Here is a 27,564-nt window from a genome sequence, read left to right as displayed (position 1 = left end):
CGCGGATAAAGAACTTAATGAGTTCTTGATCATCACAGAGTAAATAACCAATGAGTACTAGTTAAAAAATTTTAGGGGAGAATAATAATATCCATATTATAGTATGCATGCTTTGGATTCAAGTTACCTTCAGCAGCAGATCTTTTAGCCTCTTTCAATCTGTTTCCTCTTCTGTAAATTGAGGACAGGTGCATGTACTTCATCCAATAATAAAGAATTAAATTTGGTAACATGGTGAAGGCGATCCCCCACTCACTGTCTTGACAGGGTCACAGTGAGAAAAAGTGTTGGCAAAGCCGCTCTCCCACTGTCTTGACAGGGTCACAGTGAGGATGAATGCTGGCAAAGCCACACTGGTTGGTGGGTAACCGAAACCATGAGACCCTTTTTTATGTAATTGGGACTTTGCATTTTCATGCTTATATTTCTCACAGGAGGCATGAGTATGTTAAATGCCAAACAATTAAATTTCAGATGGCTAGAACAGAACAGGTAGTTCATGCCTTGGAAGCTGTTCTGCTACCCACCCCTCAGCATATCAAGGACAAAATAAAAGGCTATTCTTCTATCTTAGTACATTGTGGACAAACCTAATAACAGACAACAATCATCCTCTGAAAAACAAACTCTTTGAGAACTAGTACACCTTGACTGAGAAACAAACTCTTTGAGAACTAGCGTACCTTGACTGAGAAACAAATTCTTTGAGAACTAGTGTACCTTGACTGAGAAACAAAAGAAACTCTCTGAGAAAGCAGCTCAACCAGTTTTATGAAAATAAATTTAGGAATTAATTTAAATAGCTTTATAAGACACAGTTTTAGAATAATGTTAAAAATATTATTTAGATTCTTAAGTTTAGAAATTATTAAGTCTTTAGTTATATAGGTTTCTGATATGCTTTAAGGATGATTCATAAACTTTAGGACATTTTAAATATAAGATTTAAAGGGACTTTTTTAGATGGGAATTTTAGATTAAAAATAAAGTGCAGGTGTACTTTAGGTTAATGATTAATTAGGAGACTTAGAGTCTGGTTACGTAGTTTGACATTAGTTAATAAGGAAATAACATCTTGGGAAAAATAGTAAATCTTGGGAAAATCTGAAGGATGTAAATTGGTGACATGTTTTATTGATGAATCTGTACTTTGATGATTGTATGGCTGGGGGTCATATCCTGGAAGAATGTAGATCGGTGTGCTCTCAATCATGGTTAAGGAAATGTCATGTCTTGGCAAAGTTTTAAGTTATATAATCAATGACGTATTGTGAATCTATAATGATGAGAAAAATTGTAATAAAAAGGGGACCCAGAGAAAAGCTGCTTTAGCTCTCTCTCTGAAGATTGCTCAAAGGGAACGACTCCTGTCTCATCATTTCGCCGACGCCACTCCTCCTTCGGGACTCCCTGGACCCCGCCGGGGCTGGCCCCCGGCAGTAACATACATGATGCCTAATCCCTAACACTGGTTTAGGAATATTTCTGAATGAATGAATGAAGGGATAGTGAGAGTAAACTGACATACCCCTTACAAGAATCTTGGCTGTGAAATGAAGTATGAGTGTGGTCAGTATATACAAAACAGAGAAAGGGAGCATGATTTCATGGCAGGAAAAATTGATTTCATGAAGAGAAAAAAAGAGTGAAGAGTGAGAAAATCTATGAAAAGAGAAATGATAACTTAATGAGAGTGAGTGGGCTCTAAAGCATAGGAGATGCATTGAATTTAGTCTGTGTTCCTATGGGAAGGAAGGGATAGATATTGATGTAGAAGAACCAAATCCTAGGAAAAGATTTTCTTGGAGTGGCCTATGTTGAGTGACCTATCTGAAGCTTGAACAATATTCATGTTGACTCATAAGTCTGTAAGCATCTGCTATTATCATTATTAGGGTTTTCTGTTCTTGGTGTTTAAAAAAAAATCCTTGCCTTCACCCTCAAAAAAGAAGCAGTAAAATAAGTGGAAACTTAGAAAGGTACCTCATTGAATAAAAAAAAAAAAATGAGAGAAGACATTTACTTACTTGAGTAGTGCCTTACCCTTACCCCAAAATGATTGCCAAGATCCAGATAACGCTACATAATTAAGCCTCAATAATTTGAATTCCAACTTCATATAAACACTGGTTGACACAAGCTATGGGCTTGTTCCTCAGTACTTCAAATTAACATTTTCAACATTTATAATTTGGGGGGTTGTGTAAAGGAAACATTTTAAAGGTATTTTTGGCAGGTGCTTTGGCTAGCTTCACTGAATCTATTCATTAGTAAAAGGGAGCATTCTCCACTGGTTGCAGACAAAACTGAAGGTAAACTTACTGGGTAAACACTCCAGTTTACTTGTCCTGATAAATTATTTATGATTATTTCACTATACACAATAGTTTTGTGAGATAAGTTAATAAATAACATATGGAAACTAAGTAGATGGTCAGTTATCTCTCAAGGACTATATAACATTGAGAGGTACTCAAGAGAATTTTAATTTATGTAGCTTTATTGTAATTATCATTATCATCATCACCATCACCATCACTGCCATCACCATTTTATTTTCATGTGGAATAAAAATTTATCCTAGAAAAAAGCATTAACATACTTCACATTTAGTAACTATAATGTCCCTTATATTAGCCAAGGTTCTCCAGAGAAACAGCAACAATGACGTGTTTGTGTGTGTGTGTGTGTGTGTACACAAACATGCAAAAAGAGACTTATTTTAAGGAACTGACTTGTGATTATGCAGGCTGGAAAGTACAGATTCTGCAGGGTGGAGCAAAAATAAACAGCATGTTGACCACATATATGAACTTCAGTGTAATAATTACATAGATATTCACATGCGTGAGAGTGCATGTATACATACATATTAAGAGGAAAAATAGCTGGCCATGGTGGTGCATGCCTGTAATCCCTGCAGCCCAAGAGACTGGGCAGGAGAATTACTAGTTCAGAGCCAGCCTCAGCAACTTAGCAAGGCTCTAAGTAACTTTGCAAGACTCTGTCTCAAAATAAAAAATAAAAAAATGGGCTGGGGTTGTGGCTCAGTGGTTAAGACCCTCTGGGTTCAATCCCTAGTACAGAGAGAGAGAGGAAAAGTAGATGTGATTTGTAAGCTAAAGAACATTAAAATTATAACTACACATTTGCTATTGTGGCAAAATAATTCATCTCCCTCTGGTAAGGATTTATTTTGTCATGAGGCATACTACACTCATTTTGATGATGACTATTTGCAAACACTGGAAATTTTTTCTGTAGATACAAAATAAACTCTATGGGTTGTTAGTTACTTTGGGAAAAAAAAATATCTTCATACATAAGTACTAACCATTGCCACAATTGTGCTTGTGACAACCTACCCCACAACTAAGAGGCGTAAAACAACAATCATTTTTTTCTTGTTCACAAATGGGTATGCTGACTAGAGGTTGGCTTATTTAGGCTGATCTTGGCTCCAAGTATAGTATAAGTTGAAGTTCTCGCGCTCTCTCTCTCTCTCTCTCTCTCTCTCTCTCTCTCTCTCGTACTCATGGGACTAGTGGCCTACCCAAGATATATTATTTATATAACAATAACAGAAGTATAGGAGAGTAAGCTCAATTGCTGCATTAATTTTAAAACTTTTACTTGTATCATGTTTGCTAATAGTGCATAGGGCAGAGCTGGTCATATGTTCAAGTTCTAAATTAAGAGCTGAAGTAGGATATCCCACACATCTAGTAGTATATCCCACTCATTTTATTTATTTTATGTATCTGTGTATGTGTGTGTGTAACTGAAAGGTTACATGGTGAATGATTACAGGTAGGTGAAGGGAAACAATTTACCCAAACTCTAATTTCTTATAAATGCTGATATATGTATGTATATGTGTGTGTGTGTGTGTGTGTGTGTGTGTGTATGCAGGTATGTATCTATCTAAATTTCCACTATTCCTGTGTATGTGTGATTATATATGCTTCCATATATTATATATATAATGCATTATATAATATATAATAAAATTATATATATATATATATATATATATATATATATATATATATATATATATATATAAAACCACCAGTTTAGGTGGATATAGAAGCTCAAAAGAAAAGAAACCAATACAGCAGGTAGGAGGCAAAAGTAGTGCTCAATTCTTAGATATTTATTTTTCTTATATGTACTTTGAACATAATCCAAAAAAAATGAACTATATGAATACATTGAAACCACAATTGGAACCAGGGAAATTAAGATACAGGTTATTGCTGGGCGCAGTGGTGAATGCCTATAATCCCAGTGATTTGGGAGGCTGAGGCAGGAGGATCATGAGTTCAAATCCAGCCTCAGCAATGGCAAGGCACTAAGCAACTCAGTGAGACCCTGTCTCTAAATAAAATATAAAATAGGGCTGGGGACGTGGCTCAGTTGTTGAATGCCCCTGAGTTCAATCCCTGGTACATTAAAAAAAAAAAATCAGGTTATTTCTTGTCTCATTAGCACGTGCATTAATTCAATGAATGTTTAGCTGACTTTCCCAAATGGAAAAGACAAAATGAGATGATTTTTAGATTCTCTTTTGTTGTTACTTAACAGAATAATCTCTATAATCTGTTTTGTTACTCTTCTATTTCTAAAATATTCTTGGTTTTCATAACTGATGGCTCTCATTCCATTTCTTTTCTAATTTATCTGGTCTGCTATAAAGAAATTAGTATAGTTGGACAAACCAATGAAGATTTTCAGCAACCTTACCATCAGGCATTCTATAAAAGTGGCTGCCGGAACTAACATTATCAAAATGGTGATATTACCAAAAGTTCTCTATAGGTTTAATGCAATGCCAATCAAAATCCCAACGGCATTTCTTGTAGCAATAGATAAAGCAATCATGAAATTCATATGGAAAAATAAAAGACCCAGAATAGCAAATGCAATTCTAAGCAGGAAGTGTGAATCAGGCGGTATAGCGATACCAGATTTCAAACTACATTACAGAGCAATAGTGACAAAAACAGCATGGTACGGGTACCAAAACAGGCGGGTGGACCAATGGTATAGAATAGAGGACACAGAGACTAATACACAAAGTTACAACTATCTTATATTTGATAAAAGGGCTAAAAGCATGCAATGGAGGAAGGATAGCATCTTCAACAAATGGTGTTGGGAAAACTGGAAATCCATATGCAACAAAATGAAACTGAATCCCTTTCTCTCGCCATGCACAAAAGTTAACTCAAAATGGATCAAGGAGCTTGATATCAAATCAGAGACTCTGCGTCTGATAGAAGAAACAGTTGGCTCCGATCTACATATTGTGGGGTCGGGCTCCAAATTCCTTAATAGGACACCCATAGCACAAGAGTTAATAACAAGAATCAACAAATGGGACTTACTTAAACTAAAAAGTTTTATCTCAGCAAGAGAAAGAATAAGAGAGGTAAATAGGGAGCCTACATCCTGGGAACAAATTTTTACTCCTTACACTTCAGATAGAGCCCTAATATCCAGAATATACAAAGAACTCAAAAAATTAGACAATAAGATAACAAATAACCCAATCAACAAATGGACCAAGGACCTGAACAGACACTTCGCAGAGTGTACAATCAATCAACATGTACATGAAAAAATGCTCACCATCTCTAGCAGTCAGAGAAATGCAAATCAAAACCACCCTAAGATAGCATTTCACTCCAGTAAGATTGGCAGCCATTATGAAGTCAAACAACAACAAGTGCTGTTGAGGATGTGGAGAAAAGGGTACTCTTGTACATTGCTGGTGGGACTGCAAATTGGTGCGGCCAATTTGGAAAGCAGTTTGGAGACTCCTGGGAAAGCTGGGAATGGAACCACCATTTGACCCTGTTATTGCCCTTCTCGGACTATTCCCTGAAGACCTTAAAAGAGCATGCTACAGGGATACTACCACATCGATGTTCATAGCAGCACAATTCACAATAGCTAGACTGTGGAACCAACCCAGATGCCCTTCAATAGATGAATGGATAAAAAAATGTGGCATCTATACACAATGGAGTACTATGCAGCAATAAAAAATGACAAAATCATAGAATTTGCAGGGAAATGGATGGCACTAGAGCAGATTATGCTTAGTGAAGCTAGCCAATCCCTAAAAAACAAATACCAAATGTCTTCTTTGATATAGTGAGAGCAAGTATGAACAGAGCAGGGAGGAAGAGCAGGAAGAAAAGATTAACATTAAACAGAGACATGAGATGGGAGGTAAAGGGAGAGAAAAGGGAAATTGCATGGAAATGAAGGGAGACCCTCATTGCTATACAAAATTACATATAAGAGGTTGTGAGGGGAATGGGAAAATAAACAAGGAGAGAAATGAATTACAGTATATGGGGTAGAGAGAGAAGATGGGAAGGGAAGGGAGGGGGGATAGTAGGGGATAGGAAAGGTAGCAGAATACAACAATTACTAATAGGGCATTATGTAAAATTGTGGATGTGTAACCGACGTGATTCTGCAATCTGCATTTGGGGTAAAATTGGGAGTTCATAACCCACTTCAATCTAATGTATGAAATATGATATGTCAAGAGCTTTGTAATGTTGTGAACAACCAATAAAAAAATTAAATTAAAAAAAATAAATAAAAATTTAAAAAAAATAAACTTGGAGTTGGATCTTCAAGCTTAAATTCAGTTTCAATATTTTTGGTAAGATGTGTGTATTTTATTGCATCACATTGGGAAGCACATAAGATTTTCTTGTACTACTTCTGATCAGTGGATTCAGATGCTATCAACCTGATCTGTTCACCATAACACTCAAGTCAACCTGTAGAACTGGTTCTATATCCATTATTATATGTTACAAGATTTTTTTTTTCTAATAGAACTTTCTAATTCTATAATTCTTTCTGCATTCATTAGCTGGAATTCTCTAACAAAGAACTTTACCTTATCAAAGTCTGGTCCCCTTAAATACTGTTTATATAGGAATTACAAGCTAAATGACTTTCTTTTCATCCATTTTCAGCGTGAGCTGGTGCCCTGGCAAATTTCAGAGGTACACTACACAGATAGAAGAATAGGGATGATAAAAGGTAAAGCCAAAAGCCTTTCACATTTAGTTCTTCAACAAAGTTCCTTTCTAGAGTGAATTTCCTGTAGTTTAACTTGGGTTGATTGTTAAGAAAGGCTTCTAGACATTAAATTAACAGATTATTTCCTTTAAATAACTAAGTTATGAGCATGAAGCAAAAGGGATTTCTACATTCAAAAATTTTCCTCTAGGGTTTATTTTCTAATGCTCCTTAATACTATATTCACATTTGAAGGATTCTTATAATTATTAAGTTACATTATGAATTTGCTGGTAGTAAGGTGTGAATGTTGTCTGAATGCCTTCTTGCATTCTAAACATGTTTAAGGTTTCTTGCCAGAATGAATTCTCTAGAGTTGCATAAGAGGTGCATGAAATCTAAAGTCCTTTCCACATTCCTTACAGTCATAGGGTTTCTCGCCAGTGTGAATACTCTGATGTTGAATAGTAAGAGCAGTCTGAAAGTCTTCTCACATTCCTTACATTTATAGTTTCTCACAAAAATAAATGTTCTGGTGTTGAGTAAGTTGTGAGAACAGCCTAAAGGCCTTCCCAGATTCCTCACATTCATAAAGTTTCTCTACAATATGTGAATGCCTTAATGTGAAATAATTTCTTTTTGTTTTTAATATATATTTTTCTTAGTTATAGATGGACAAATACCTTCATTTTGTTTATTTTTATGTGGTGCTGAGAATCAAATCCAGTGCTTCATGAACGCGAAGCAAACGCTCTACCACTGAGCCACAAACACAGCCCATGAAATAGTTTCTGAGTAAGATGAAAGAACTTCTCACATTGCTTGCATTTGTAAGGTTTCTCACCTGTATGAATTCTCTGATGAAGAGTCAGGTTGTATCCACAACTAAAGGTCTTCCCATACTCCTTACAATCATAGGGCTTCTCACCAGTGTGAATCCTCTGATGAAGTTTAAGTTGTTGCCCCACTCTTTAGGCCTTTCTATACTCCTTGCAGTCATAGGGTTTTTCACCTGTATGAAGTTTGTAATGGATTCGAAGGCCAGTACTGCAAAGAAAAGCCTACCCACATTCCTTACACTCACAGCACTTCTCATCAATGTTAAGTCTCTAGTGTCGAGTAAGATGTGCATACTGTTTAAAGGTCTTCCCACACTCCTTATACTCATAAGGCTTCTCACCAGTGTGAATCTGCTGAGTAAGTTGTCCCTGCACTCTGAAGGTCTTCCCAAATCCCTTATGTTCATAGGGCTTCTCACCAATATGAATTCTCTGATGTACTGGAAGGTCTGGGCTACATGTAAATATCTTTCCACACTTTTTACATTCATAGAGTTTGCCAGATGTATGAATTCTCTGATGTCTACTCAGGCCTTGTCTAAAGGCCTTTTCACATTCTTTGCATTCATAGGGTTTCTCACAGGTATGGATTCTCTGATGGAAAAGTAAGCTGTTGGCATACTCTAAAAGCCTTCCCAGATTCCCTGCATTCAGAGTGCTTTTCTCTATATACAGTGCTTTTCTGATATACAGCAAGACATGTGAGTTTTCTGTAAAGGGTGTTTTTTTTTTTTTTTTTTTTTTTTTTGTCACTTGCCTTTTTCCTCCAACATTTCATATTCAGTCTTTTCCAAAAAAGAAATAATCAAGGATACAACTTTTAATTCTTTCCATTATTTCTCATTGAGATAAGTTCATTTCATAAATACCATTTTCTTGAAATAACTTTTTAGTGTCATATTTAGATTCCAAATCTAGGTTCCATCTTCTTTTTACATCTATCACAATCATCCAGGGCTTTTTCCCTTGTTCCAACAGAGTAATCACATCTGCTTTAGAAATGGAACATCGCAGTGCTGAATTGCTATAGTTCTTTAAAATCACATCTCCGTACAAATTCTTCTCAGAGGAGTTCAGGTATTCCCAACCCTCATGAGAAAAACCTACAGTCACATCTCTGAACATCACCAAATCATAAGCCATAATTTTAGAATTTCAAGAAATGGTCAGCTTCCCACAAGGTTCATTTACTGAAGGAGGAGAGTCCACAGAGGCCAGAGAATGCTCAGTCCTCACTGGTCCCTGAGAGCTGCCCAACCCCAGATTTCACAACTCCTGGAGAGTGCTCAGATTGGCCCACCCTATTTAAAAATTTTGTGAGTAATCTCTATAAATGTTTTTGAGAATAACCATAATATAAATGAATTTAAAATACAATTATATAACAAAAAGTTCTTCCTCAGTTTACTTTATGCTTACTTGAAAATATATTGTTGTACCATATATTATGCCAAGATGTTGTCTTTGCTGCTAATTTGCCAGATAAATATGAGTGAGATGAATGAAATTCATTAAAGGCAAAATGTACATAGGTAGTTTGAGGCTATAAAGTTAGTACATTAACATTTCTATTTTGTATAAATTTTAGATGATTTGATATACACATATGCTACTAAGGACCTTTTATTTTTATCTATTTTTAAACTTACACATAAATGTATAAAATTCATACAAATTGTTAGAATAGTGTGATGATTTTATACATGTATACATTGTGTAATGCTTAAATCAGATTAAACATATTTATCTCCTCAAACATTTACCATTACTTTTTGGTAAATTTTTTTTTAAATAATTTCTTCTAGCTTTTTGAAATGTGCAGTTTATTATTATTATCTATGTGCAATAACACCAGAATTTGTAATTTGAAAAAGAATTATCATCACACAAAAAGATGTAACCTGAATATTGCTAAAAATTTTAAGGCAAAATCAATAGTATAAATGGTAATATTTAATTTTTACAAATATATGTAATATAGGTAGAGTAAGAATTAGAATTATTCCAAGTTATTAAAAAAAACTTTATCAGTGGTTGGTTGTTTATACTTTTTTTTTCATTTTGCTAGTAAGTATAAAGTTTCAACAATAAATATTAACTTTAAAAATAATAATGTATAATTTCAACTGAGTTATAATTGTTTTTCAAAACTGGTCTTTAGGGTGACTAAGTCTGGGATATTTATGGGACATAACGTAGGTGAAAAACATACTTTCATGACACCTTCTCCTTATAATAGCTCATCTCATGAAATCCTCCCTGAGGTTGGATTATAAAATAATTTCACGAATTACGTTTGAAGGAGAAGTGGAAATGGGATAGTAGGAATAGAGAGGAAGCTGAAGTCAATTCTAAGTCTCAAAATTAATATTATATATTCCCATGATACAAGAAATCACTCTTGATGAAATGTTTCCTTCCATTTTAAACCATTTAAGCTGAGAAAGATTATCAGTATGCTTGAATCCCAGCTACCATCATTAATAGTTTAACTTGAAAAATAAAGAAAGAAATTTAATGTCAGCAATTGAAATATGAGAATAATCTATAATCACTTTTCTTACTAAGGAGAGGTGTTTGTATCTCTGCAAAATTAATATGCTAAAGTTCTAATTCCAAAATGATGGCATTAGGAGAAGTAGCCTTTTGGGTAAATATTAAGTCTTGAGTATACTAGTGTCCTTACAAAAGAGGATTCAGAGAGCTTCTTTTCCCCTTCTACTCTGAAGACATACTGAAAAGATGCCAAGAGACCAGGAAAATACTTCACCAGATCCTGAATCTGCTGGTGCCTTGATCTGGACTTATTAGCCTCCTAAACTGAGAAAAATATATATTTTGTCACTTATAAATGCTTAGTAGTATTTTGCTAAATCATCTCAAAAGGACTGATTGAAACAAGAGAAAGGGAAGGGAAAAAATTTCTTTTAGTCAATAATATGCCACATCCAGGAATAAAGAATAAAAGAATATTTTAAACATTTTTAAAGTCTACATCATTAAGTAGCTATTATTTCAAGAAATTAATAAGAACATAATGACTCTAAATACTACTATAATGAAAACTATTACTGCTGTCTTAAAATGCTATTGTTCATTTTGATATTCCCATAATTTGAATATACATTGATAAATGTAGCTTACAAAAGCATATGTGTACACACACACACACACACACACACACACACATACACACACACATACTTTAACAATTATAAGTAACTTATATATAAAATTTTGATAATCCAAAAGAAAAACATTTAGAGATTGGTTATTTCATCTGTAGGCTACTGAATACTTCCTTATACTAAGAAACTTGTTTGTTAATCTTACTACACAAATATGAGGTTGGACATGAACAAAAGCAATGGCCTAGTAATTTATTTTCCAAAGATGGCACATGGAGAATTGGAAGAGAACAAAAAGCAGTATAAGCTTTACATCAAAATCAAATGACCAATAATCCGAAAATAATGGCAGAGTTCTTGCTCAGTAATGGAGCATAGCAAGGATATGATAAAGAATAATTTAAGTTCCAGTCAAAATAAAAAAAATATTTTGGAATAATCAGGTAAAGGGCTTGAGACTGAAAGAACTAGGAAACAATACATAAAGATTTCTAACATTACTTTTTAAATAGAAATTAAATTACTATAGTAACAAGAGATTAGTAGAAATAATAAATATCATTATGCAAAAAATGAACTATTCAGGAGGGTTACAATATAATGGAAAAGCAGAAATATCATATAAGCCACCATTAGTTATGACTAAACTTTTAGCCTTTTATCATTTAAGTAATCTATAAAAACATGTATGACAATTTCCCCTATTTCAGCCCTGCTGTCTTTAGTTTATAAGGGCCTATTGCTAGTAAAACTTTCATTTTCCTAGGATAAGGCTTCCATCTAGTGACAATGGATGGTAACTACAGAAAATGGGAATGTGCTTTATGTACACAAAACACCTGTTGGTGTTCTTAAATTTTAAGTCATTTTTTAATTAATTTGAAAAATATTCATAGAGTTCCTATAATAAGCAGAAATTTGGAGATTCAATTATGGAAAATTAATGTTATACTAAAATTCTAGTGAAAAAGAATGGTTTTTTAGTCAAATAATTACCAATTAAATATAAAAACAATAAATATAACTTCTATAGAACTTTTATGACACAGAATCTCTGCCATACTAATTCACTTACTACCACCACTAAGCCTATTAGGCTGGACACTATCTCTAATTTACAGATTTGAAAATTATGGCAGAGTAGTTAAGTAACTTCCTTTATAAATACAGTAGAATAAGAATATAAACCCCGGTTGTATGAATCCCCAAATTTGTTCTTTTAGTCATTTCTAAATGAAAAATTGAAAGACTGATAAATTAAAAGATAAACAAATGATGAGACAACCTTCATTATTTATTCATCTGTTTATCCATTCAATAAATATTGAGTATCTACAATGTGCCAGGTACTACTTTTGGCCTGAGGATAAAGTAGCAAACATGATAAAGACTAGCCTAATGGAGCTTATGTCTTAAACATGCACATACACAGGCATTAGCATGTACTTTCTAGGCTGTTATAGTGCAAGAAATTAATAAGGCAGGATAAGTGATTAGGGATGGGTACATAAGGAAGGCACTGTTTGCAGAGTAGTCATGGAAATCCTCTGTAAGGAAAAGACATCTGAATAAGGATGAAAAATATGAGCATCTGGAAGCAGAATACTAGAAAGACAGTGAATGCAAAGGCATCAGGAGGGATTCCAGTTAATTGTGCATCTCCACCTCCACTGCAGCAAGAATGACTAAATGACTAAATCTCATGAAGCAGCATAGTAGGATACGAGATTTTAGAAGTGCCTAGAAAGACTTCATAGGACAAGATAAGTTCTTTAATTGGTACTGCAACATTCCAGATAAAGGATAAAGATTAAATTGAATAAACAAAATAAATTTACAAATGATTATATGGGAAACTATGTAATAACAAAACATATAGGATATAAAAGGAAAGACCATATTTAAATAAGGATTAAGAAAATCATCACCTAGAGGGTGGCATATGCAGCATATACGAGCATATAGAAATAAAAATGGATCTTCAAAAAGAAGGAAATTGTTCAATTTCCCTACAGCATGAGGTAAATATAAGAGTAAAATATAAATTAAGGCCAATGGAAGCACTCAAAGGATTAGGGAGATAAAATTAATCCCTCCTTTATTTTTTATTTCTTCTCTTGGCCTTATATAGCTTCCAGGAGAGTACTGTAACAACTCAAGTTATGTACTGGTTTCCATCTAATATGGTACTGTACATGTCATTTTAATGTCTTGGAGAGTGCTGGGCACAGAAAATGTTCAAAATTTACTCTTTAATCTTCTTATAGACCACCAGACAATAACAGATCCATGGATTGACAAAGTTAGGTTTATTAATTTGTTATAGTAAGAGAGTCTGCACATTAGAGTAATGATGGGGCATTTTGCAAAAACAAAGGAAGTGTTCCAGTGTTCTTATGGTTTGAGAGTAAGGTACAAATGAAATTTAAATGAATAGTTCTCTGATAGGTTAAAAGCAAAGGAGGGTTGTGTTAGGAGGAGGCCAGGACTGAAAAGTGAACATAGGGTCCCGTTTTCTCGAAACTACAGAAATGAATGTCAACTCTTGGTCTGAAAACACATTACCTGAAGCTTTGATTTGAGAAAGAAACAGGCAACTACTCTGTGTCATAGTGCTTACATAGTTCAGCTTCCCAGTAATGGTGAAAAGTTCCCATCTCATTAATATTTTTAAAATGAGGTTTCTGATAATCTATGGATTTAGAGAATTAAGTTTTTCAGTGTTGTCACTGTAATTAATTAACAAAAGAATTTTTGTAGCTTTATATATTGTAGCTTTTCAATATATTTGAATTATTAAAGCATGATTTTAAAACATCAGTTTTGCTGTGAAGCAGGAGCATAACTATCTTGGGAATGAATGAGGAAGAAAGCAAAGGAACTTAGGTAAATTGGGGACAAACCATTTGTTCAGACCACTTGTAGGCTAGAACTAAGATTCTGGAGCTTTCCTGGAAACTGATAGTCTGGCCAGAAATATCACTTAAAGAGACAGCTGGACTCACTCTATGTGACCCCACCCAAGGAGTCTATCTGCTGGGATGAATGACTGCAAGTAGATGGAAGCAAGAACTAACACAGAATTATGGGTGTCAATCAGAAAGTTCATCACTGATATCATGAAACTACATGGCATAAATTCTTCAGGTCCTTCTTAAGGGACCTATATATTTAGTTCCCATCAATAGCCAAGAGAGAATTTACTCCCTATGCCCAGAGAATCTTTAAGCAGAAAGAGAAGGTGAAGGAACAGAGAAAGCAAGGGCTATATCTCCCACCCTGCTGCAGTCCCTGAGATCAAAGGACATAATCCTAGAAGTAAGATTAGTATTTGTAATTGGATTAAAAGTGAATTCTAAGTAGTTAATTGTTTTAAAAATCAAATGAATAGGAAAGCTAGGGAATATTATAAGGAAGAGAAATCCTCTAGAGCATGTTTGAAGCTGTAAAATAATTTTTTTGGTAGCCCACTAAGTTCAAGTAATTTAAGCATTCAGTAAATCAGTGACATACAGGTGCTTTTACTTCAATGAAATACATTTGAAAAAATGCTGAAACAAAAAGCATATATGTACATTTTATCTGAATAAATAAATATTCAGTTGCTTTTCCAAAAGATTGTGACAAAAATTTGCCCACATATGCACATCAATATTTGATTGACTATACCAAATATTGTCCAGTTTGATAGTTATAAACTAATATCTTCCTGTGGAATGGAATCAGTATTCACTTTACTACTGGTGAGGCCAATCATCTTCTCATCTAATAATGGCTCATTTATAATTCTCTTTTGGAAAATTACCTGCTTATATCCTTTACATACTTACCCATTAATTCTTTTCCAAAATGATTTAGTGACCTATATTTTCTGACACTTTATCACTTGTTTATATGTTTTTTTTACATTGAGAGGGTGGTCTAGCTTTATAGTTTCACAGAAAGGATATTTATGCTAGTACCATTTATTGGCAGAAGAATTGTCTTTGAATGTTTAATATATTTCAATTTTTTGATTGATCAATGAACACTTAAATGTATAAGCATATATGCAGGTAAATATCCATTTGGGTTGCATGTTTTTAAAATTCTGTATGCTAATCAAATCAATCCCTAATTACAAATGGACTTAAGCAAATATTCTAGAACAGGGTGCTACTTCCCTACCTTTTATGGATTCTATATCCAAATATCAGAAATAAGCAAGTCACATTATATTATAAGAGGTTGATTTTCCTTGCAGTAGCCAAAATTTCAGGAAAATTATACTTTTGCTCATCTGGTATTTAAAGGTAAAGAATAAACCTATAAATAACTATGTGTGAAATTCACACACAATCATCTATAAAAAATAACACAGCATAATAATGACATATTACATTTATCATAATTTTACAAAGAAATCTTTAGCCTTGTTTCTTAAAATCATCATACAAATCAATGCATATATAATACCTGATTGCCAGCAGAATATATTTTATTTCTTATGAGTTATATTAATTTACATGCTTTAACATTCAATGATCATCAAACTATTTGTAAGATTCTGTGTCAATGATGGGAGAATGGGGATATGAATATATCAATTCCTATCTTCAAGGAGCTTACCATTGATAACAAAATTATTTTTATACATGTAACTATAATAAAGCCTAAGTATGATGACTTCTATGCTAGATGTAAAAAGTACTGCAAAAACCAAGATGAAGATATTGTACTTTGAGAAAAAGGAAAACTCTTTGATGGTGGTTATTTTGAATTAAGTTATTAAATTTTGAGATAGCAATAAAAAACTAAAAGATTGAAAAATATGATCTCTAGGGCTGGGGTTATGGCTCAGTGGTAGAGCACTTACCTAGCATTTGTGAAGCACTGGGTTCATTCTCAGCACCACATATAAATAAATTAGTAAATAAAGTAAAGGTCCATTGATATTTAAAAAAATATTTTTAAAAATCTGATCTCTGGTCTTTTAGCCCCTGTAATATAGAGAAGACAATGGAAGAGGTAGAGAGGGTGTTGGCTGACTGTAAACAATTTAATGAGGTCATATTTAAACCACTGAAAGAAGGAAGCTAATCAAGTAAATAATTGTGAGAAAGGATTCCTGAGTGAACAACAAGTGCAAAGATCTGAGCTGCGGGTCTGAAGAGCATAAGAGCCAGGTCATTGGTGGTCCACAGCAGTGTAAAGGAGGTAGAGAATAGATATCAAAAAAGTAATTTGCTGGTGAGCCAGATCATGTCAGTTCTTATAGAACAAAAAAAGAGCTTCATCTTTTTCTCTGAAAAAAAGCCAGTAGAGAATTTTGAGGATTTAACAAAATCATTCTGGTCTCTGTGATAAAAATATATTGGGGAGTTTCTTTTTAATCATGATAAATAGGCTTTGCCATTGTAAAAATAAATACTAAACTACCAATGTATTTAACATAAAAATCTTATTTTCTACTTATGCAAACTTGAGTGGGAGTCAAGCAATTCTGCAGGGCAGTTGGCCAGTTGTCACTTACATACTGACTTGTTATTCTTGGCAATATTTACCTTGTAGTTCTACCATCTAAACGTGACCTCCACACACACACACACACACACACACACACAAAGCTTCCAATGGTTTACCCTAACACACACCTACAAAAAAAACAAAAAACAAAAAAACATTGGTTACCAATTTTTCTTCAGATAATCAAGTTTCTTACCAAACGCTAAGGCTATCTCTGACTACTGAAAATTTGGGGATGAATTTTTCTCCCCAATCAGTGCTCCAGGAGAACAGAACTGACAGCATAACTTTGATGTATTGTTACATCTGCTACACCTCTCACAAGCACCTGTATAGCAAATAAAAAGACCAGGAAGAGGCATTCCAGTTCTCTACACTGTAGCAGCTGCACCTAGGGTGGTGCACCTGGGGGGCTGGATTTCTGACCTTCACTCTATTTACTTTATAGGCAGAATACTGGATCAGAGTGTCGACTTGGAGTCAGACTACAAAGGATCAAATCCCACCTCATGTATTAGCTGTTACAATCCCTTTTTACATCAGTGTCCTCAAAAAAAGGGGGGAAGAGTACCCACATTATGTGTGTGTGTGTGGGGGGTGAATGAGTGCTTGAGCATGTTTGGTTATTAGGATATCTCTTCCTAGAAGCTCATAATTCTCTGAAATGAACACTGGCAGGCTGTATGCTCCTGTTAATGCAAGGAAATACTTTCTGTCCCTTACACGGAGTTCTCCTGTTGACACAGACACTAAGTGTCTACAGATCTGACTACAGAACCTGCTGCCTTTGGGTTTTACAATCCCAAAGTGTAAGGACACACCCCATATTTCTGCAGAGTTAGCCTCCTCCAGAGCCTGTCACAGTCACTTCCTCAAGGCTGGGATTAAGAGCCCAGAGAGCAAAGGCTCCAGAGCGCGCGCCCGCACGCACACGCGCGCACACACACACACACACACACACACACGCACACGCACACGCGCGCGCGCATCGGCGAGTCCTTCTGCCCTTTAGTGTACACACGTTCTTTTATTTACGTGACTCGGAGGTGTTTGTTTCTCCTTTAATTATGACTTTTAAAACTAATCCTTCTATTTCTCAGGGCCAGTTTTTGTTTATAGTACCTTCGGCAGCTACCTGGCATTTAAAACCTCTTACTTTACCTTCGCCGTAGCACCTCCTACTTCGGTTTGTGGGAAGTCTCACCGCCGAGGGCCCGCGCTACCGTGGCTCATTATCGCGAGAAGGAGACAATCTCTCGCGGTGTTTCCTTGTTTCCAGAATCCTTAGCGCGAAGCGGAAAAGATACTCATTTATCTCAGGTTCTGTTGATGCTGCAGTTTTGACGGAGGCTTCTTCCGTGTGTTTCTTCTGCTTTTTCTCCAAGGGAAATGGCGGCCCCCGAGCAGCCAATGCCCATACCGAGAGGATGCCCAAGCTCCACGTCGCTCTCCCCTCCCCGGGGCGACAGAACCCTTCTAGTGAGGCACTTGCCGGCAGAGCTGACCGCGGAGGAAAAAGAGGACTTGCTGAAATACTTCGGGGCGCAGTCGGTGCGCGTTCTGTCAGATAAGGGGCGACTGGTAAGGATGCACTCCGCCGATTCTTCCCGGAAGGCCCTTGAGTAGTGATCCGGAACGTGCCAAAAAGAAAGGAGACCCGGACTAAGAGTGAAGGGGCGCTCTTGTCGTGGGAGAGTCCGGGTCTTTCCTCTTAAGTCAGACTACTTTGCGCTAGAAGTGAAGCTTTAATTAGCTCCAGTCTCAGTAATCACACCGCTGCGGAAAAGGCAAAAGAGAAAGGCAAAGTAGACAAAAATAGGTAAAATAGTATATTAACACTTAAAAATTCCTACGCAGGAATTCATACACTTTTTATTAATATACTACAAGTGTCTTTGATGGTTATTTCTTCACTTCAATATTAGTGGGGACGTTAAGTTTGCAAGATGACCCACAATAAAGCAAGATATCAGTTGTTTTATTTAAGTTTTCTTCTTAGATGATTCTAATGTGCAGCCAAGGTTGAGAATCTGTAAGTTAAAAACCAGTTGTCATGTATGCCAACCAATACGAATAAAAATGCGCCTTTTGTTGAATTTAAATACATTCAGGTCATCTTGTTTCAGATTAGGCGAAATTAATAAGTGTGATATTAATTACCCAAGCAATTTCTTGTAATAAACATTGACAACTTATCCCTAATATGATAATTTGTTTACTTTTGGCTTTTTTGCTTGTTTGTTTTTGGTAATTTAAAAAGTATTTTCAACATGTACTTAAAAGTAGAATTCTTCCATTGAAACTTGTTACAAAAATAAAGCTCAAATGAAACATACATATTGAGAAATGATTTCTGCATTTTGTGAACACTTTTGAATTTTGCCTCAGACTGTATAAATTATAAGATCTCTGGATTTGTTATAAATAGGGGATGACTATATAACATATTTAGAATTTAAAATTTAGATGTTTAAGATTGATTCTCTGTGTATAGTATAGGTTTTTTAAATTTCTGGTTAATTGGCTGTTTGTATACATAACACATGCTAGGTTGTACACCTTTATATGAAAAAACTGCATAGCTTTTATTTCTGTCTGACCCAAACAAAGAATGAAACTAGTAATCAGTTAAATGGTCTCAATGTCCCATTCTTTACTGTGGTTTTATAAGAACTGAAATTATATTGCAAGTAATTTGTACATTTACTCTGTTTCAGAAACATACAGCTTTTGCTACATTCTCTAATGAAAAAGCAGCTATAAAGGTATGATTTTTTTCTTTACTATTAAAGTTGTCAGTAATTTTTTTTATTCTTAGTTTGGGTACAAAAATGGGAAGTAATATTAAACTCTAGTTTTTAGAAGTGAAAACTGTATTCCAAGAGTATACCCAACAGGATGATTTGGTTGTCAGTTGGCAGACTTTGTCCAGTGCTTAGTTATTGGAACTCAGAAGTGGTAGGCTAACTATAAAATCAACTATATGTGTAATTGAAAATAACAAGTTCTGAAAGAATGTAAAATGGATAACTATCTCTGTAAGTGTTACAAGGAAAGATGTGTTAAGTATTAAAAAGTAGAAACCAGGGAATCATTTATGATGGAGCTGACTTTTAAACTAGACCTCTAATGATTAGTTGGATTTTAAGAACAAAAGAAGAAGAGGCTGGCCTTCCACATTTAGGAAACACTTTAAGTAAAGCCATGCCATGGAAAGTTTTAAGTGGGAGCTAGGACCTGAGATGGAAAGAGGACTTGAAAAATATCATGGAGTCTATGGGCTGAGGTAGTGGCTCAGTGGTAGAGCATTCGCCTAGCACGTTCGAGGCCTGGGTTCCATCCTCAGCAAACCAAATAGAAAGGTGTTTTAGTGGCCAAGGCAAGAATAAATATCTGAAGAAAATAAAGGGCAAATTACATAAACATTTGGTAAAGGTTTGAGTTTATAGATCTTGTGGCGTAAGGGTTGAGAGAGAGAGAATAGTCAAGATTTTTGTGGTTGAGAATTTAAATTGGGACCATGCAGCTTTTGAGGATCTTCTATAAGAATATGGAGTAGGAATATGTTTGTAAAGGTATGTAAAGAATTCATATATTATGTATTAATTTTGAGAAGTCATTGGGCTACTTCTGTGGAATATTTGGTAAATATTTAAAAATACCATTCTAGAGTTAAGGCAAGGTCAACAATGGAAAATTTCTTCAACTATGTGAATAGTTATGGTAGATATCATGACCCACTGGAAGATGAGCCCAGAGAAAAGACTGGGAGGGAAAAGTTAAGGAAGTAGGATAACTAGAAAAGAAATTTTCAGAAATGCAAAAAGAAGAGTGTTAAGAAGACCAGCTCCTGTGATGACACATACTGAGGAACGAACACAATGTATTAAGGACTTTTTACCATGAAACAATAGAAATTACCCAAATTCTCATCAATAAGGAGAAAGGGATAATTTGAAATGCAGATTGAGCATCCCCGATCTGTAACACTCCAACATCTGAAATTTTCAGCTCCAACACATAGCCACAAAGTGGAAAAGTCTATACTTGACCTTGTAGAACAGGTCACAGTCAAAATGCATACACATTAAAATTATTGTATAAAATTACCTTTAGGCTATATGTAAAAGTTATATCCAAAACATAAATGAATTTTATGTTTAGACTTAGGTCCCATCTAAAAGTTATCTCATTATATATTTGCAGATATTCCCCAAATCTGAAAAAATTCCAAAACCTGATTTCTGGTCCTAGGCATTTTAGATAGGTGTACTTAATCTGTGTGGATGGTTCGGGTCATATTTTGGTGATGATTTGAAGAAAGTGAAGGAAGTTAGCTTAAGAAGTATCTGGGAGAAGTGCATTCCAGTCAGAGGAACAGGTAGAACAGAGAGGTCCTAGGGTATAAACATGCCTTTTGTGTTCAAGGAAGCCTCTGTGACAGGAGCAGGACAAATGAAAGGGAGAGCATTGGATTTGAAGTCAGAGAAGTAAGTGTCCTCACTATGGAGTTTATATAAGGAATTTAGATTCTACCCTGAGAGAAATGATTTCCACTAGTATTTTAAGCAAGGTAGTGACATAACTCTGACTTATAGTTAAAAGAATCACATTGGTTGTGTTAACAATAGACTGAAGAAGGGGGAGAGTAGAAATGGGAGAGTTTACTAAAAAGTTATTATAATTTAGTCCAAAGATGATTTTGCTTAGATGATCATTGCTCAGTTGTAGCACTGGAAACACTAAAGCAGTGGTTAGATTCTGGGTATATTTTGGAGGTAAAAGTAATCAAGATTTCTTAGAGGCTTGAATATAAAATATAGGAAAGAAGTGGTTAGGATAATTCTAAGATTTTTGACCTGATTAACTGGAAGAATGGAATTATTCTTAACTGAAAGAGAAAAGGCTCCAGATAAAGGACATTGAGGTTGGGTGAGTATTAAGTGGTTCAATTTCTGAAATGTTAAATTTGAGATGTTTGACACTTGAGAAGAGATATTCATTATTTGGATATTTGTTCCTGGATTCAGGACAGTTCTGGGCTGAAGTTATAAATTCAGGATTTTCATTATATTGATGATATTTAAATTTAGAATGCTGGATTAGACCACCAAAAGAATGTATTTAGATAGGGAGGAAGACCAAGAATAGAGTTTTGGAGCATTCTAACATTAGGAATGTAAAAAAGCACAAGTCAGAGATTGATTAGTAAAATAAAATAAAAAACAGCGAGCTAGAAAAAAATTTATATTATAAATGTATATATTTATATACATTATTTTATGTATGTTATTTATATTTACATATGTCATAATATAAATGATGACTGAAAACAAGCAAATAACCATTTACCAAGGTGTATGTATTTATAAAATGTAGTATAGAGAAGACTAAGTGTAGTACCATTGGCTTGGTAATGCAAAATTTCTAGTTGTCTATGAAAGGCAGTATCAGGGGACTTCATAAGCCTGACTGGAATAGATTTGAGACTGAATGGAAGGAGGTATAGATAAGAGAGTTTAGATCATTCTTAAGGATTTTAGTGGCAAGAATAAGAATAAGCAGTGGTAATCTGGGTGGGAGAGATAGTAGTATGTTTGTATGATGTGGGAGATCCAACAGGACAGAAAATTAATAACGTAGATAAGAACACCCCCTTGTACATGTCCAGAGAATAGCTGAAGAAAGACTTTAATAGATGAGAGAGGGTTTGATTTAGTTTGCAAATCAAGCAGCTGGATTTAGATTTAAAATATGCATAGTTAATTTGTGTGACAGAAAATATGTTGATGCAGATGATGATAGATAGGGAGTTATGATAGGACTCTGAAATTCTCATCTTGTTTCTTCAGTTACCTCAAAGTAAGGATATAAGGTGCTTTGCTGAGAATGGGAGAGAAAATATTGTAAGGTTAAGGATCAAGGAGGAAGTATAAAATATTTTGTTCACATGTAACTGTGAATTTGTGAATGGGACCATGCAGATTTGTTTTATATATATATATTTTTTTTCCTAGCCATTTTCAGCTTCCTATAACAATATCTAATTTCACTTGTATTTGTGCATTGAGATCCTGAGTATTAATAAAATAAATAGCTTCCTAATTATAAGAAGAGTTTGCAGAGGGTTGGAGTTAGCTAGGTTTTTTATTTTGCTCAGATATAGGAAGCAGTACTTTGATAAGTAATAAAGACTTGAACATAGGAAAGTTATGTCCAATTCATTCCATTGTGTTTCCTATGTTCATATATGAATATAGCATAGTCAATCTCCACATCATGTACAATCACAAGAATGGGATCCTAATTAGAATAACATATACTTCATGTATGTATAATACGTCAAAATATACTCTACTGTCATGTATATCTAAAAAGAACAGATAAAAAATTTAAAAATTAGGTTGTTTAACAAATCAATTTTTAAAAAGTATATAAACACTTGATAGATAGCCTGAGATTAGAAATGAACAAGAAATAGCCAGATAAATAAGTAAATGTTTACAGCCTTAACAACAATAAAACATGTATACAGTTTTTTGTTTGTTTGTTTTCTTTTTAATGTGATACTTAGCAAATAGTTTTTGGTATAGTAAATTTTTTACTCTTGTTCTTCCAATTGAAGGCATTGACAAGACTTCATCAGCTGAAACTTTTAGGTCATACTTTAGTAGTTGAATTTGCAAAAGAGCAAGATCGCATTCATTCTCCATGTTCCACTTCAAGCACTGAAAAAAAGAAAAGGTACGTAGATTCATTTAGGTTTTCCTACCATTTTAGGTTGGGGAGTGTGCGTGTGTGTTAGCCAGTTGTGTAATTACTTCATTGTTCTCAGACTAGCAAGTAAAATAATTTGAAGCCATAATGATAAATTTCTTCATTAAATCAAGTATAGTAAAACAGTATCTAATTTCACTTCTAATTATGCATTGGGATCCTGAGTAATGATAAAATAAATGTAAAGTGAGATGGAAATGTGGTGAAAGCATTCCACTTTTAGTGGAAAGGAGGTAATTACAGCTCGTTTATTTCTTATCCAAAATGGTTGTCACCTGATATTTCAGATTTTTTTTTAAATATTTGCAGATACATAATGAGTTATCTTAGGGATGAGACTCAACATGAAGTTTATGTATTTTCATGTATACCTCATATACATAGTCTGAAGATAACTTTATGTGATATTAATAGTGTGCCTGTTATATGAGGTTATGTGTGGAATTTTACACTCTGACATGATGTTGGCTCTCAAAAAGTTTCATATTTGAGAGCATTTGGTATTTCAACTTATAGAAGAGATTCCTTTCAGTAATGATACTAAGCTGTCATGAATACGTGTGGCCTTTGAAAATGATGACCAGTTATTTGGTTCTCAGTTACGACTCTTTGTTATATAATCTTTACAAATTTGCTTTACACAAGTGGGTCTCAAAGTAAATCCCTGGACTAACTGAATCATCTAGAAACTTGATTAAAATATCAAATTATACAGATTCTAGGCCTTAATTCTCAATCTTACTGAATCAGAAACTAAAGGGGGAGGGACAAGGAAGTACAGTGCTAGACATCTGTGAGATTGGACAAAGATATATAAAAAAAAAAAAATGGAGTACCACTTATGTACTATCTAAATTTTAGTTTTCTTTTTGGTCTTTGAGAATTATCATACCAAATTTATAAATTTCCTGTGAAAAGTAAATGAAAACGTGCAATGTCCAATTTTATAATAATGCAAAAGGTTTTCAGTACAATTCTGCTTCTCTTTTCATTGATGCCTGCTTGAGAAATGCTTGAAAGTTTTTTTTTTTTCCATAACTGAATTGTTTTCATAAGGTCATGTTTGAAAAAAATTCTTTTTCTTTTCTGTATGTAATTTTAAGATAAGATCAACTTATGTTCTGTCTAGGTCTGATGACACTGTGGAAGATGATAAAGAAAAGAAAGAATTTGGTTGTTTAACAATAGAAAATGGAATTGCACCAAACCACGGGTTAGCATGTTTTGTTTGTTCTTTTGTTGATTTTCCGGCTTTTGTTGCTCTGTATGTGTGTGTGTACACATTTTACAATAATGCAAAAAATTTTTCTTGTTTGCAATATATATATATATTGCAAATAAGACATATATTGCAAATAAGAAAAATTTTTAAATGAATAAATTTAGCATGTCATGTATAATTTTAATACGTTGAATAAACATTTAGAGCTAGGTGCTTGTCACTGAATTCAGTTCAAGAAGCACCTATTAAAGTGTTCAGAACTATATGTAAGCTCTGAAAATGTCTCCTCCTTTCGTGATGCAATCAGAAGGCAAGTTTCTTCTTAAAAGTACTTGTTTGGATCTTTAAGGAACAAGGTAACTAACTTTAAGTGTATCATTTGAACAATTTTTTTATATTGTCAGTTTACCTAAAGTGTGTTATTAATATGAAATCATTAAAACATAATAAACACTCAATTTTTTTATTTTTTATTTTTTTAGGTTGACTTTTCCTCTGAATTCATGCCTCAAGTATATGTACCCGCCACCTTCAAGCACAATCTTAGCAAATATAGTAAATGCTTTAGCAAGTGTACCTAAGTTCTATGTACAGGTATATAAAATAAAACTTATTTTTCTCAAAATACTTATTTGTTTAGCTCAATGCTATATTTTCCATGATGATTTTCATACTTATGTATAATAGTATCAATCAGACTAATTCTAGACAGGCAATGATATACAATGCATTCATTAACTACATTGAAAATGGATTCTAATAAAGAGAACCTAATTTGGGAAATGTCATTTCTGGTAATTTTCTGTTATTTTAGAATATATCATTAGTGTGGAATTTCCTAAGGAAAGTGTGGGTCCTTCAGCAAGTGCTTGATAATTTCAGCAGTAATAGGATACTTCTTTGAAGTAGAAAATATATGTGTTTTTCATTATTGTACTCTGTTTGATTATCTTAGTAATCAGTAACATTGATAGAGTAACATTAGATTTTACATTATAAGAGCATTACATTCTTATTAGTGGGGATAACTATATTGATAGAAGTGACAAAAAAAATTAGGAAGACTAACCTGAGATATATCAGTGCTTTGTTTTTCCTTGTCTTGGGATCATAAAGAGAAGAAATAGCCTTTTCACTCAATTAATCAGTAGTGTTTTTACAGAAGGTTTTTAGTACATGAAATACAGGATGTGAGTTGAAACATTATGTTAATACTGTGTGATTTTAAATCTTTTGCCACTTTAAGGTACTTCATCTTATGAATAAAATGAATTTGCCTACACCTTTTGGACCAATTACTGCACGACCTCCCATGGTAAGAAACCACTTAGAATTTTCAACTTTCATTTACTGAATGAAATTATTGAGGATAAATTATACAACTATTATGTCAACCTCTAATGTATAGTGAAGATAAGAAATACATATAAAGTAAATGTGATATTAATAATAAAGCTGAGAAGGGAAAGAGGAAAACCAGAATATGAAAGTTTTGTTAATAGAGACCAAAATTTCTTATAGTATTGTTCAATTCTTTAACCTACAATGTTGCATCATTACAACATAACCACAACAATAGAAACTTCTAAAAATTCCATTGTTGTGGCTCTGTTGTGTCATTTGAGAAAGACAAAAAAAAAAAAAAGGTTGCTAATACTATATTAGAATTTACCTGCAAATCTTGTAGTAATTTAGACATTAAGCTATGTCTACTCTTAAAATTATTCCAATGTAATACTGTATATATTTATGGATAATAATAATGCAAAATTATTTTGAGTGTTACCATAGAAGAGAATTTACATTAGGCTTGACTGCTTCTCTGCTATATGTAGTGTTAGCTTTATAATTTTTCTTTGTAGCTTTAGTGCCTACTTAGTGCTTGTTACAGGGTTTTTATGATTATGCTAGGGGCTGGGATTGTGACTCAGTTGAAAATGCTTGCCTGGCATGTGTGAGGCCCTGGGTTCGATCCTCAGCACCACATAAAAATAAATAAATAAACAAAATAAAGGTATATTAAAAAAACAAAAAGATTGTACTAGCAGCTGTTAATGAACAAAATTTACTCTTAACTCTTTTAATATAATAAGTTATTTCTTGTTCACGTTGTTTCCATTCCAAAATTAGGATAGAAAGATATTCTATTCTAAGTTATTCAAAAGCCTGAATTGTCTTCACCCTGTGCCTTGTCAGGTTGATGAGGGCATTACCAAATAGTTTGCAGATCAGGAAGGGAAAACTATGTTAGAGTTCTTTTTTCTCCTATTTTTGGTTGCATGGCAAACAATAACTCTAAGAGGGGCTTTCAAAGTTGGTCCAGCTAGAGGCCAAAGAAGACAAATTAAATTTTGTGATCAATTAGTAGTCTGCCACAGCACACATGAATTGTGTGCTGAATATGCAAAAGAATATTATGAAGTAAAGGGAAATAAGAATCAAGTATTTACATGGAAATTGGTTTGTCTATTCTGTAAACATCACGGATTGCCATAGCATTTTTGTTTTGTTTTTTTAAATTAGTATGAAGACTATATGCCATTGCATGCACCTCTCCCACCTACATCTCCTCGGCCACCTGAGGACCCTCCTTTGCCAAATGAGGATGAGGAGTTATCTAGTAAAGAATCAGAATATGAAAGCAGTGATGATGAGGACCGACAGAGGTTAGTAATAAGAATAAATTGTTTAGATTGTAAGAAGCATAGAATGTGGGAAAGGCTTTTTTGTTCTTCCTATACTTTGCATATAATTCTTCAGACTTTGGAGTCATTAGAATTTGTTCATAGCCATCACCCCTCTAGCATGTAAAGCTTGATAAATTAAGACCTGGGAATAGGTACTAGGACCTAAGGGAATATTGGGGGAGTATGCATAATTTTTTAGATGAGTGATTGTGGCATTAAAAGCACACCATGAAACTTCGTTATTTGTGGATTTGTGTTTGTGAATTTGCCTACCTGATATTTTAGCTAGCCCCCAAATCAATAGTTTATAATATACTTTTCAAGTATTTTGTGGATCTGGATGCGCATAGCTT

General features: G+C 34.0%; 1 protein-coding gene and 1 long non-coding RNA gene across 8 annotated transcripts in view; one reads left to right on the top strand and one right to left on the bottom strand.

Moving 5' to 3' along the window:
- The window catches only part of LOC308655173, a 256,086-nt gene extending 238,320 nt beyond the window's left edge, over positions 1–17,766 (bottom strand). For 2 of the 5 annotated variants that reach the window (XR_014023401.1, XR_014023402.1), the window contains exon 1: positions 17,687–17,765. This is a non-coding gene — a long non-coding RNA (uncharacterized lncRNA). Of the gene's footprint in view, positions 1–17,686 lie in introns of all 5 variants that reach the window. The other 3 variants (XR_014023400.1, XR_014023403.1, XR_014023404.1) reach the window with 3 other exon arrangements.
- Positions 17,767–17,780: 14 nt separating this feature from the next.
- The window catches only part of RNPC3 (RNA binding region (RNP1, RRM) containing 3), a 27,900-nt gene continuing 18,116 nt past the window's right edge, over positions 17,781–27,564 (top strand). For 2 of the 3 annotated variants that reach the window (XM_081305024.1, XM_081305023.1), the window contains exons 1-7: positions 17,790–18,106; positions 19,243–19,290; positions 23,151–23,269; positions 24,432–24,515; positions 25,007–25,118; positions 25,771–25,839; positions 27,048–27,190. In XM_081305024.1, coding sequence (XP_081161150.1) covers positions 17,915–18,106; positions 19,243–19,290; positions 23,151–23,269; positions 24,432–24,515; positions 25,007–25,118; positions 25,771–25,839; positions 27,048–27,190 — 767 coding nt within the window. In that variant the 5' untranslated portion in view covers positions 17,790–17,914. Of the gene's footprint in view, positions 18,107–19,242; positions 19,291–23,150; positions 23,270–24,431; positions 24,516–25,006; positions 25,119–25,770; positions 25,840–27,047; positions 27,191–27,564 lie in introns of all 3 variants that reach the window. The other variant, XM_081305025.1, reaches the window with a different exon arrangement.

This window comes from Spermophilus citellus (genome assembly GCF_964194105.1).
Source record: "Spermophilus citellus genome assembly, chromosome: 9".
Lineage (NCBI taxonomy): Eukaryota > Metazoa > Chordata > Mammalia > Rodentia > Sciuridae > Spermophilus > Spermophilus citellus.
Note: the sequence above shows the minus strand (reverse complement) of the source record. Positions and strands in the feature narration are given on the sequence as shown.